Source organism: Paracoccidioides brasiliensis (genome assembly GCF_000150735.1).
Source record: "Paracoccidioides brasiliensis Pb18 unplaced genomic scaffold supercont2.7, whole genome shotgun sequence".
Lineage (NCBI taxonomy): Eukaryota > Fungi > Ascomycota > Eurotiomycetes > Onygenales > Ajellomycetaceae > Paracoccidioides > Paracoccidioides brasiliensis.
The window spans coordinates 1330352-1342138 of NW_011371364.1; the positions used below are offsets into that span (position 1 = coordinate 1330352).

The 11787-nt window shown below is 46.2% G+C and overlaps 4 protein-coding genes across 4 annotated transcripts; 3 read left to right on the top strand and 1 right to left on the bottom strand.

The window, feature by feature from the left end:
- Window positions 1-11: 11 nt before the first annotated feature.
- Window positions 12-474, top strand: PADG_12038 (uncharacterized protein; the record flags this gene model as incomplete). The annotated part of the gene is made up of 2 exons (XM_010763324.1): window positions 12-226; window positions 360-474. 2 exons carry the CDS (start codon window positions 12-14, stop codon window positions 472-474), a joined length of 330 nt encoding a protein of 109 aa, XP_010761626.1.
- A 1475-nt stretch (window positions 475-1949) lies between these two features.
- Window positions 1950-4098, bottom strand: PADG_06115 (DNA-(apurinic or apyrimidinic site) lyase APN2; the record flags this gene model as incomplete). Its single annotated transcript, XM_010763049.1, has 5 exons — window positions 1950-2885; window positions 2943-3676; window positions 3787-3889; window positions 3969-4014; window positions 4079-4098. 5 exons carry the CDS (start codon window positions 4096-4098, stop codon window positions 1950-1952), a joined length of 1839 nt encoding a protein of 612 aa, XP_010761351.1.
- A 437-nt stretch (window positions 4099-4535) lies between these two features.
- PADG_06116 (cytochrome c oxidase subunit VIa) lies at window positions 4536-5242 on the top strand (the record flags this gene model as incomplete). Its single annotated transcript, XM_010763050.1, has 4 exons — window positions 4536-4725; window positions 4811-4835; window positions 4980-5139; window positions 5231-5242. 4 exons carry the CDS (start codon window positions 4536-4538, stop codon window positions 5240-5242), a joined length of 387 nt encoding a protein of 128 aa, XP_010761352.1.
- An 850-nt stretch (window positions 5243-6092) lies between these two features.
- PADG_06117 (uncharacterized protein) lies at window positions 6093-7120 on the top strand (the record flags this gene model as incomplete). The annotated part of the gene is made up of 7 exons (XM_010763051.1): window positions 6093-6129; window positions 6231-6281; window positions 6352-6383; window positions 6486-6502; window positions 6562-6768; window positions 6856-6872; window positions 6993-7120. The coding sequence occupies 7 exons, from the start codon at window positions 6093-6095 to the stop codon at window positions 7118-7120; spliced, it is 489 nt and encodes a 162-aa protein (XP_010761353.1).
- Window positions 7121-11787: the final 4667 nt, after the last annotated feature.

An 11787-nucleotide genomic window follows, 5' to 3' on the forward strand; every position in this document is an offset into this window, starting at 1 on the left:
AAAAAACAGCCATGAAGGGGTTTGAGCTCGGAGCAGAGGTGGTGGGAGTGGGTAAGACACTCATATATACATATCGGTGGTTGTTTGCGGTTGTTCGTCCCTTCAAGGGTCGGCTTAAGCTGCGAACTTCGGCAGCTGCGGCGGAATTGCGTCGAAGTCAGGTGAACAGCAAACAGCCGCAGCCAATAAAGGCGAACAGAGTCGCCCGGCTAGCTACATCAGCTACGTAAACTTGGTTGAAGAGAGTAACTCGCTACGTTATACCAAACGAATGCAATCTTTTATCGCCAAAGGCAAGCCAAATCCATCCGGGAAAAGCTAGGTATCCACGGGTCATCCGAAGCTAATTACTTTGATAGGCTCGGTTTGGCAGCGAGAGAGCTATTCCAACACCCAGAACTACGGATACCCCTCTCCCAGTATGTTCGTTTCCTGGCCTTATCCCTACTAAGGAAGCTCCTCTACGATTCATGATTGTCGTCGATCTCCTGCTGAGAATAGATGACTTGCCCGTTAGTTAAGTTACGGGCCCATCCGTTGTTAGCAGCTATTCCTCAACGTGATCTAACTGTCGTAAATCACCTCACGTCAAACTGCTGCCTCGTCTCACTTCCTCCTCTACGGCGATTCGCAGAAGATGCCTGTTTGTCATTCGAGAGCTTTATAAATTTCCCTCCTCACCGCTGCGGGATGATTGCTCAATTCCTCACTACGGAGAGCTAGTGGACGCTACCTCTACGCTTCTTTCCAAGTCTTATATTCATCGTTACTGAATGCTTTTGGCCTATTCCATGTTACCTTCATTGCTACAAATATCCATCTTTTGCCCTCCCACAGCCAGGCTTCTGAGGTCCTCGCGTATGTTTAAATGTTTGTATAAACATAACCTTGGTAGCTGGGTATATGCATACATTATATGTGTGCGGACATACATCACATCGACTGGAAGAACCGTCACATTGCCTGCGATCGATGTGGAAGGTCTGGAACAGAAGAAACCTGCCTTCTTTCACGGTCGGTTAAGATACTATGTTCAGCGAATAATGGATACATGGCCAAAGTGGATGGTAGGACCCATGTATGGATGTGCCTTGGGCCTCTGACCCCAGGTTCGCATGCGATTTTAAGCAAACGGCAACAAAACTGGCACATACATACATCCGGACATCCATTCAGCCCTGTTGGACCCGTCTCATCATCTGACCAATTATGAAATCTCTATGAACTAAATCAATAGGCAGCTGTTGCTATCTCTTGGGGTCGTTGTGATATGGAATTGATCACGCAGAGAAACAGGATTTTTCCCCATCGGAATATTCCCCTGCTAACCCAATGCATGGATGAATGGTATAGGTACAACCAGGCCCCAGTTTGCCGCGCGGCAATGGTCCATACGAGACTGAAGATCCATTCCGTGTCGTTCTCTTTTAGGCATGAGCCAGAACCCCAAATAGCGTTAGCCGAGCAGTTCCCAACAGTAATCCATGTTTTCTCCTTTCTTACCCTCCTCCGCGAGCACACACACACACACACACACACACATTCTCTCTCTCTTCTGCTCCGTAATATGCAGGTATGATGTATCCTTGGATGTTCAGCAGCTGCCCTCGGAGGTAGCTGCCTCAACATCCATGCAGTTTGGGTAACAATTTCCCGCTCTTCAGGTTGAACAAGACATGACATGGACATCAATGTATGCCTACTGCTTCTGCAAACCTATGTCCATAGATGTACAGATTTGCAAGCACATTGTCATCCATAGTGTTTTAGAGTCGACTATCAACCCTTAGCAGAGCCTAGATGGGCAGTCATGAAGCTGCTATGCAAAGATCCCAAGTTACATTACCCTCCCTGGAACTTCCAGTTCAGTCCTTGGTGTCCCTCCCTAAAGGGAATCGTCCAGCCAATATCTACCACCCCATTCCGCAAAGATCATGGCTGTACAACCCTCATTTCGGTCCATTCCAATCACTAGACCAGATAAAAGTATCGCAACGCCACTGATCGCCTGTCTTCTTAACTCCAGATGGGCCGAGGGGTCTAGCACAGATCCAGAACGACCGCCCACAGTTGATCCCTGCCTTTTTCGTTACAAGACTGATGCAAGGCTCATGATGTCCTGAGCACCTTGGCGCGGGCTTCTTCGTAAAGATTCTTGACCACGATTCTTTGTTGGCGATTGGATCATGCACGATGCAATCATCATTACTATCTCCACCGTTTGCCAGTGGCTCAGCCGCTTCTTGCTGTTGCCCTTGAGTTTCATCATCTTCGGGTCCACAACCGTCACCGGGTGGGCAAGAATAGGTGATGTCTAGAGGGCTTTTCGCTGCTTCTTGTTGTTCATTTCCAACTGCCACCGGATCTGAAACCTTCGGCGAATTCGTTTGATCATCTGCAGTAGAACCGGATCCTTTGAGACCAAAAAATCCTTTTAAGCTTTTTTGCCCTTTCGTCCGCGCGGTAGCGATGGCCGAAGACTGGCTTCGCTTCAAACGTTTAGATCGCGAAGTAGTACCATCATCTCCTTGTTGAGACCGTTTAGGTGTGGTAGAGGTACTGGGTGAAGCTGGCCCAGAAATGTTAGTTCCGAGGGTATCCTTCTGGGGTACCGGAGGGTTGGTGACGCCAGCAGAGTTTACGTCACCCTGGCTCGCTCCCTTCGAACTTTGTCGAAACAACATATCTCTGATACTTCTTCGCTGACAAAATTCAGGAATTAATCTACCCGAGAGTGGCAGGACGTCTGCGGACGAGTACTCCTTCTTCCGCTCTCCGTTTACAAACATACCATCTGGGTTCAAAACATCGAGGATGTGAACTTCCATGTCGTCGAGCGACACCTTGTCCTTGATATCAGCATAAACCGGACAGTGGTCAGAGCCCTATAATTATTCTGTTAGCCTTGCGTATATGTGGACAATGACAGGAGAACAAAATACCATTAGACCCTCCTGAATATTCGACGCACAAAACCAGTCTCGCATAATTAGACTGCAGAGGACATAATCGATTCGCGACCCATAATTTCCAGGTCTAGCATTGACCCTCTGCTCCCAGCAAGTATACATACCTCGTCGATCAGGGTGGTACTCTCTACACAAATCCACCAGGACGGGTGTTTCCCTTCCCTGGTCTCTATCTCCAATGACTTTCCCACCACTGACAAGCTGATTAAAGATACGACGAACGGGCGCTGATACAAATTCTGAATTTGTCGTCGTACCTTTCCTTATTTCTTCAAGGGCACGTGCTGAGTCGATCTCAGAGCCGGATATATTTAAGTCTCCCGTCAAAATCACTCGCTTCCCCATGCCAACTAGGTTCCGAACACGAGCATCGACCGCATTTACAAAGGCTTTTCGAAACCCATCTCGCATCTCGTCTCTGTTCGCAGGGCAATAGACACCAAGTAAAACGAAAGCTGGAAACTCTAATATCACACACCGTCCTTCAGAGTCCAGCGTGGCTGCATCTATATTTGAAAGTGCCAGCTGTTCAGGAGTGGGATAGCCACCAATCTGCTGCTCTTCCGGCATGTCACGAAAAGACGTAAGAGCAGGAAAAGGGCTAGTAGACGAAGACCCTGGTGGGCAAAGGATACCCGTGATTCCCTCTTCGGCCCTTATGGGGCAACATTTAGAGTTCCGTGTATATATGACAACTCCAGAATACCCTATTCACGAGTTAATACATATAGAACATATATATACCTGTTTTATATTAGAAGTGCATGGTAGACAGAATACAACGAGCCTTTTTTCTGCTTTGGGAGGCTAAAGAAACAATCCCAGCCATTGACAAGGACCATGTCATCTTGCAAATCCTTCTTTTGGACCTTTGCTTCCTGAAAGATGACTATGTCTGCTTCGAGGGCGTCAAACATCGCCTATGCATGGAGTATAAGAAATATATTCATATACAAAACTTTACGATTCAAAACTGAATGTATAATATGAATTACGTACTTCGAACGACCGCTTCTCCCTCCATGGGTGATACGCGAACGGGTTGCTAAAGACATCTCATTACTCTTTCTGTAACAAAGTCTGCTATATGTTAAAATCATAGCACTGACCGTATCCCATTAACTGCCATCATGGTATGTTAGCTATTTTCTATCCTACGAAGGATGTGGAGTGCAAATAAGCCATACCATTCCAAGTTGTTAACCGGACCATCTGTGACGCCTCCTTTTGAAGGAGCGCTGGTAGATGGTCGTTTTCAAAAGCATACAAGCACCATCGAATAGTATATCCAGCCTATCACAAATAAGATAAAGAATCACCATATACATTCCATCTTCAATGACCGCGACGGGGTTTTCTGAATAAAAGTATGAGAGGCATCAATCCTCGTAGTTCTTCGAGTGGAGTTGTGATCACATGATCTCTATATTCCCCAGCAGAACCCGTGACCAGGTGGTTCCAACCGGAAGTGAATCAGTGCGAATGACAATTCCATCTCCAAACTCCCAAACACACACGCGCAACAACCATCAATTACCCTCCCGCACAAGTGACTGACCTGAAACAATGCTCACTCGCCCCTCCGCCTTCCGCCTCGCCCAGCGAGTTAGCGTCCCCGCCGTCCGGTCGAACCCCGTCCGCTCCGGCCTGCTCCAACGCCGCTTCACCAGCACCGAGCAAAGCGGCCCCGTCCTGCCTGACAATGCCTTTAACCGTGAGAGAGCTGCCGTGAAGGCCCATGCTGCCGCTACCAGTGGTAAGTTTTCTCCCCGCTTGCAACGAACACAGCGGCTCATTGATATGAGGAAACCCCCCAATTCTGACCATGGCTCCTTTCGCAGATTTGTGGCGGAAACTTTCTATCTAGTATGACCAATCCCTTCTAATCCTCCAATGTCTTGTCCAACCCTTTCCAATCCCGGGACATTCTGTTCAGGTTTCAGTGTGGATAAGGAAATGGGGGAGAGATTGTCTAAAGCACGGATTTATTAATTGTCATGCGAAATCTAGCGGAGTGATTCCCGTCGTCATCCTTGCGAGCATCAATGCGTGGAATTTGTGGAATGAGCATTGGGAGCACTGGGACCATATGCCGCCCTTGGAAGAGCGGGTGGAGTATCCCTACCAGAATGTCCGCACCAAGAACTATCCTTGGGGAGATGGTGATAAGGTATGTCCTCCACTTCTGTTTTACTTATATCAACTTTGGTTCTTTATATGGAAATCGATCGATCAACTAACGTATTGTACCAAAATTATAGACCCTGTTGTAAGTCTTCTCCGCGAATTACCCTGTGTTTTCTTCTAATTCCCCCCTTCCCCGGGGTTTGATACGGCTCTGTGGGGGAGGCGAAGTTTGCTTGAGTTTGAGTTGGCAGTCCCTGCCATTGTAGACACATTATCTCCTTGATAAGAAGAAAAATGTTTTGCTGACAAAACTATTTCACCAGCTGGAACCCTAAGGTAAACTACCACAACCCGAACAAGACTACTTGAATGTTTTCTGCCTCAATCCCGTGCGGGATTCTGCATCAGTACAAAAAGGCAGGATGGAGAAGAGAACGGGAACCAATGTATTTAATACAAACCATCATCGTCATCGTGGAGGTCGTCCTCGATTTTTGCACCGTGGTTGGAATATGCAATCAATACAATCCTCCTGTCGGAAGTTGTGTCGTGTTTCCAGCACACCTCTCACTCCTGTCATGTAAATAAAGTTTTCTTTTGTTATGTATTGTTCTCTTGGTTAGAGTGTGAAATAGCATTCTCGTTTCCATGCGATATCGAATTACTGTGTGCTTGTACTGTATATTAACACCTTCCGCTGCTTCTCGCATTTCGATATCAACATCTGATGCCAATTCGGAGGTCACCGACCCGGAGATCTTTAGAGACTGGGTGAAATACCACACTTTCCCTTTTCCGGCCTAGCCCCGCCTACCACTTCGAACGTCGGTGTCGTTATATGAAAAGAGTTGAACGACCAATGTCGAATACAAACCGCCAGCTTCTCTCGCCGTGATGCCAGTAGCCATTATTCCACGGCACTAACAATAATAGATACGCACCGCAAACCAATTTGGGAATCTCCATTAGAACCATACACACCACCCGGCCGCAAAGATGGCCACCAAGAAGGACATGCGGAGGCCAGATCTAGGTATGGAACTTTCGCGGGGAACCCTCGAAGCGGCCCCATGCTGGGGATAACTGCTTCGATGGTTCAATTGGTATATGCATGAATACTAACCGCACAGCTAGTTGTTCCATATGTCGAGCCGCCTGAGAAACGGCAGGATGCGGACATGAACAGTATGTCGCGCCAGTCCAGCAGAGAGAACATTTCCCCTTCTTCCTTCTTGCCATGCTAAGCTATATATAGGCACGGTGTCTAGCACGATGCCCATGGCTGCTGTATGTTTTAATTTCCTTTCCCCCTGATCCCCTGATTCTGATCCTGATCTCTTATTTCTTTTATTCCGAACTCTTGAACATGCTGGCTAATCGTCCTACTAGATGTTTACGAAGAATAAGTATACATCCCCTCCTACATCTATGGGGACCATCCGCTAATGAAAAACGGCAACCATAGGATGATTGCTTGGTATGCGTTAATCCTAACTCGTCATATTGATACCTTCGGTAAAATATTGTCGGGAATATCTCGAACTGACTATCCAACTCCTGTCCGTCTAAAACAGGGCTTCCGTTACCTTCTCTCTCCAGAGCTGGATGGCAGAGAGCCCCGAGCAGAGGAAGAAGGCCTCAACGCCGGGATATATGGCTGTGATTATGTCTTGTGAGCACAACATCTCGAACCCTACACTACTTAATGAATTTTCATCCTTGCCCATTCACAGCTAATGCGTGTACAATTTCGATATAGTCGTGGCTGTCTTTGTCGTACGTCTATCTTCCTGTAGATTTTCTCCCTCTTGTATTTCAAAATCGACAACATCGATTTTGTCTATTCTCCGGAATCTGGCAGGTGTGCCAAGATCTTTGCTAATAAGTCATCGTCAGACATATCTACCCCTATTTTTGCCTCCCCCGGGGAACACAGGAACGAAAACGGCAGCGCCTCCTCCCGTTCCATCCTCTTGACCAATACCCCATATCCATGTACTTCTTTTGGTGGAAGCCACCAATAATCTTTTATTTTTTATTTCCTTCTTGCAGCGGTAAGGTTATCTACGATGAAGGATATATTCATGCAGATTCGCCATCCCAAAAAGCCTTAACAACCCCCCCCCCCAGCGAGTTTCATGTTCAGGAAAATTCTTTCAAAATCCATAAATACTGCGATTGTACATATCTGTAATACTTAATTATGCATTTATTTTCATTTCTTCCCTTTCTTTTTCCTTTCCCTCTTGGCTTTCTTAAAAATGCCGCTCAGCGGCTTTTGATGGGCGAAATTTCAATATAAGATTCTCGCCCGTATCAACCCTTCTTCTTGTTTTACCCCCTTTTGCAAAAAGAAATATCTAAACCCCCCATTTGTTTTCTCTTTTAACTATTAAAATCATTTTTCTTTAGAGTAAATTCCCCCGATACCCCCACAACAACCATGTGTTTGGCTGAAATGCTGCAGCTGTAAAGTACCACAAACCGAACCTGCCAGCCCTTCCCGCCCCTACAAGCCTCCTAAAACCCCCTTGGCCCCCTCCTGACTCGTGGTGAATTTCAAACAAAGAACTTACAAAGCTCTCCCCAACCCCCTCCCCTTTTCATTGTTTTCTCCGCTCCCCGTTATATTTCAGACCATGCACTCCAGGTCCAGGCTTTGTGTTATTCAATTTCCACCATCCTTTCCCAGCTACCGTCCCTTCAAGCCCACCCATTTGTGTCACACGGCTCTGTGTTATGTGTTGTGTGATAGCTGTTACATTTTGTTGGGTGAATGATATTGGGGCTGGGTACATATTGTGTGAATGGGTGAACGCCCAGCCAGCTCCGGTACAAAAATGTTGGAGGTGGTGAAGGGTGGCAGGATGGCGGAGGATTTACACTTGCGATGGCAACGGGGTGTTATGTTTTGGAAGCTGGGCAACGACAGATATTTGCGGAGTTTGCGAGGGGTTTTGGAGGGATGGAATTTTGTTGATGTTTGTTATTGAGGTTTAGTTGCTACAGGCATCCTGGGCAGTCTCGGTGTTTACCCCAGTTTCCTGGGGGCGTTGATAGGGAGGAAGGGGTTTGGGTCGTAACAAACAAACAACGCTGTCTACACTATCCGGACTACTTAATCTCCGAGGCAGATCAGCTCAAGCTGGAGGGACGAGTCAACTACCTTCTCAGATAGGCACCTCTCTTGAACAACCGCCAAGGTACCCCTAATACTCAAGCAAACCTTCAGAATCGTTTCCCATTGCTGCTGGCTAGGAGCTACTCACTACTAGCTGAATCCAATGGCGATGTCGTCTGGTCCCTCCCTGCTATGGGAAAGCCATGAAGCGGGTCTCCTCAATGGTGAGATTTTCAATCATGAAAGATGATAACTGACACTTATTTTTCGCTAATTTATTTCATGATCAGCCAATGGCGAAGCCAGCCGTAAAAGTGACTTTGATTATCTTAGCAAAGTAGCCACCGCTTTTATCAACTGCATCAAGGAGGACACCATCCATATCGAGGGCAGCAGCGCCAACAAAATGTTCGAGGCTGTCATGATCGAGTTTCGTCGGCTATCGGCCCACCCATCTCTCTTCCCGTCTGATGAGGCCCGCTACCGTTTCTGGATTCTCGTAAATTTGGCAAGGGACAAGCAGATCGAAGCATTCAGGGCGAAGAATAACGCGAAGATTATGGAGGGTTTCGCTAGGCGTGCCAACCTTCTTGCAAGGGAGGAGGATCTTCTCGTGCAATCTCTCAACCGTCCCTCGTTCAAGCCAAATCTGCTTCCTTGGGAACAGTTCCTTCTCAAGGGGAGTCCTGGAAGTGGCGTACGATTGCCCGATACCGCGCGCAATGCTACTGTGCGGTTGATGCCAATCGGAGGAGTGGCTCTTCATCTCAACTGGCTACGAGAGACAAAGCGCATCCAGAAGGAATGTGAGAATGTAAGCTCGACGATCTACACCTTAAGGCGAAGGCTGTAAACAGCGTACTAACGTCATTCCTGTTCCCAAAAGTCAGTCCTTCTAAAAGGAAAAACTAATGCTGCTTCTACGTCGGAACAAAGCGAAGTAAGTATAGAGTTCTCCATCGACGTTTCTTTTTTTTTTTTTTCTTTGCAGTCCAGTCGTTATCGTCGACGGGTTGTTAATTTAATTTCACAAGCAGCTTCCTCCCGCCCCGGATGAAGAGATTCCTTTTTCTGGACTCGAACACAGACATAGCTGGGTAAGATATTCATTCGACCTGAGAAGCGCGTAAAGCTTTGCTTAAGTGTGCTCACGATAATAGGTTACCTTGGCTCCAAACCCCTACCTCGAGGTACTCTCTCCGGCTGCCCTGGAACTTTTAGAAGACATAAACTTAACCTGCCGCAGAGATACCAGACAATGCCCCGTGAGAGTACAGTCATCGATCGCCTAGAAAATTTTAACGATGTCATCGGTAAAAAATTCCCCTTGCTTCTCTATCATAATACGGATATTAACTCAAAGTATAGAAGCCCTAGAGGGTGAGTGGCTCACAGACTACAGCAGGAACCCTGCCGGAATCTGAGCAATGTTGCATGAATCTGAGAATCCAGATTTGATTCAATTACATGGCGTTCGGGTTGGAATGTAGGATACATGTACATATATTCCTTGAATTGGAACGAGATTTACCAGCAATCAGTATTGTTGCTCTGGGTGGAGTATACAGATAAGTACCCCAACATTACAGTAAACTATACTAAAAGAACAACACTAGATGGATCGTATGTCCATAGTTCGCCTATCATATTATATGAGCGACAGCGTAATACGGTAGTTACCGATAAATCAGCCGTGCCCAGTGTATTTCTTTGAGAAACCCAGCAGATTGTTGCTTGTGGCAAAATTAATCACTCATTTTGCAAACCTGAGACCTTGCATCCTCAAGTCATGAAGGTGGGAAAGTTCTCTTACTTTCTTGGTTTACTCGCGACCACAAGTTGTCCCCACGATTGTTGTGTGTTCTGCCGCTTCATGGTATCAGATGAACATCCAAGTCGTCCTAGAGAAAATACATTTCTTCAAAACACTTACCTGTTTAAAATGATAAAACAGCACCTCGGGATAACGCTTAGTCTCTTACTCTGATGGCAGATAACGTAATCAACCACCCAACGCCCGTTTACACCCAACGCCCGCTCAAATCTTCATTTTTCATTCATCTTTAACCACCCACAACATGCACCACGAAGCAGTTATACAAGCCGCGATTGATGATTTGAACGCGCAATTAACGCCTAATTACACTGAGACCGCTAAAAAATATGGAATCAGCCGATATACGTTGTCAAGGCGTTATAGAGGCGTTCAAATGTTAAGATAGGAAGCAAGCTCTATCCACTGCAAAGCTCTCACTGATTCGCAAGAAAAACAGCTCCTTTTTCATATCAATCAATTGGCAGATCGCAGTTTCCCTTGTACGCCCCAAATCCTTCATAATCTTGTTGAGATTCTAAAAGCACCTATTGAAGTCAACTGGGTGGCTCAGTTCTGCGAGCGCCACAAGGATGTGATCAAGTTGCTCTACCTGCGAAATATTGACCAAAAATGCAAGATTGCAGACAATTCTGCATACTTCAAGCATTATTTTGATCTTATAATAGATTTCTTTCTTATACTGCTTTTTTAATTCTCATCTTGCTAATTTATCTTAATTTTTCAGCTGCAGGCCAAAAAAATCACGAAATACAACCTTGAACCTGCGAATATCTACAACTTTGATGAGAAAGGATTCCTATTAGGATTCATTCACACCCTCAAACGTATTGTATCGATTAATTCGCTAAAATCGGGCCGTATGATAGGTGCCAGCCAGGATGGCAGTCGAGAATTCATAACACTACTTGCCTCAATTTGCGCAGATGGAACTTCACTCCCACCTGCTCCCATATATCAAGAGGAATCAAGAGATATGCAAGATACTTGGCTCGAAGATTTTGATAGTGAAAAGGATCAGGCCTACTTCGCTGCTTCAGAAAATGGGTGGAGCAATGATGAATATGGGTTAACGTGGTTAAAGAAGATCTTTGAACCTCTTACAAAAAAGAAGGCAGGCCGCAGATATAGACTTCTTATATTGGATGGCCACTCATCCCATGTTAATATGGCATTCATCAATTACGCAGATTGGAATCGAATTCTACTTGCTGTCTTTCCTCCCCATTCTACACACTGATTACAGCCGCTAGATGTTGGGATATTTGGACCATTGGGTAAATCATATTCCAAACAACTGAATGAACAAATGAGAACTGGAATGGGATTCATACGCACCACAAAGAGGTCTTTTTGGCAGCTTTTTGACACTGCGTGGAAGGAGGCAGTTACATCTTCAAATATTGAAGCTGCATTTGCTGCTACTGGCCTACATCCATTCAATCCAGAACGCATTCTTAAAAAGCTTCAAATATGACCTTGCACCCCCCCCCCCCCCCGATGCAAAACATCAACCAAGAACACCTACTTTTATTGTTGGGCTGGGGAAATTGGTGGAGCCAGGCCAGGCACAGCCGCCTCCAATATCTTAAGGTCTCAACTGGGTGGTCCGGGGAGGGGAAAAACTTGGTCTTGATAAAGAGGGTCTCTTAATATGAGAAACCGCAACTTTAAAAAGCTCCTTTATTCAGAGAAGAGACGGCGCAAGCGTGGGAGGGCAATGGGGGTTGCTAGAT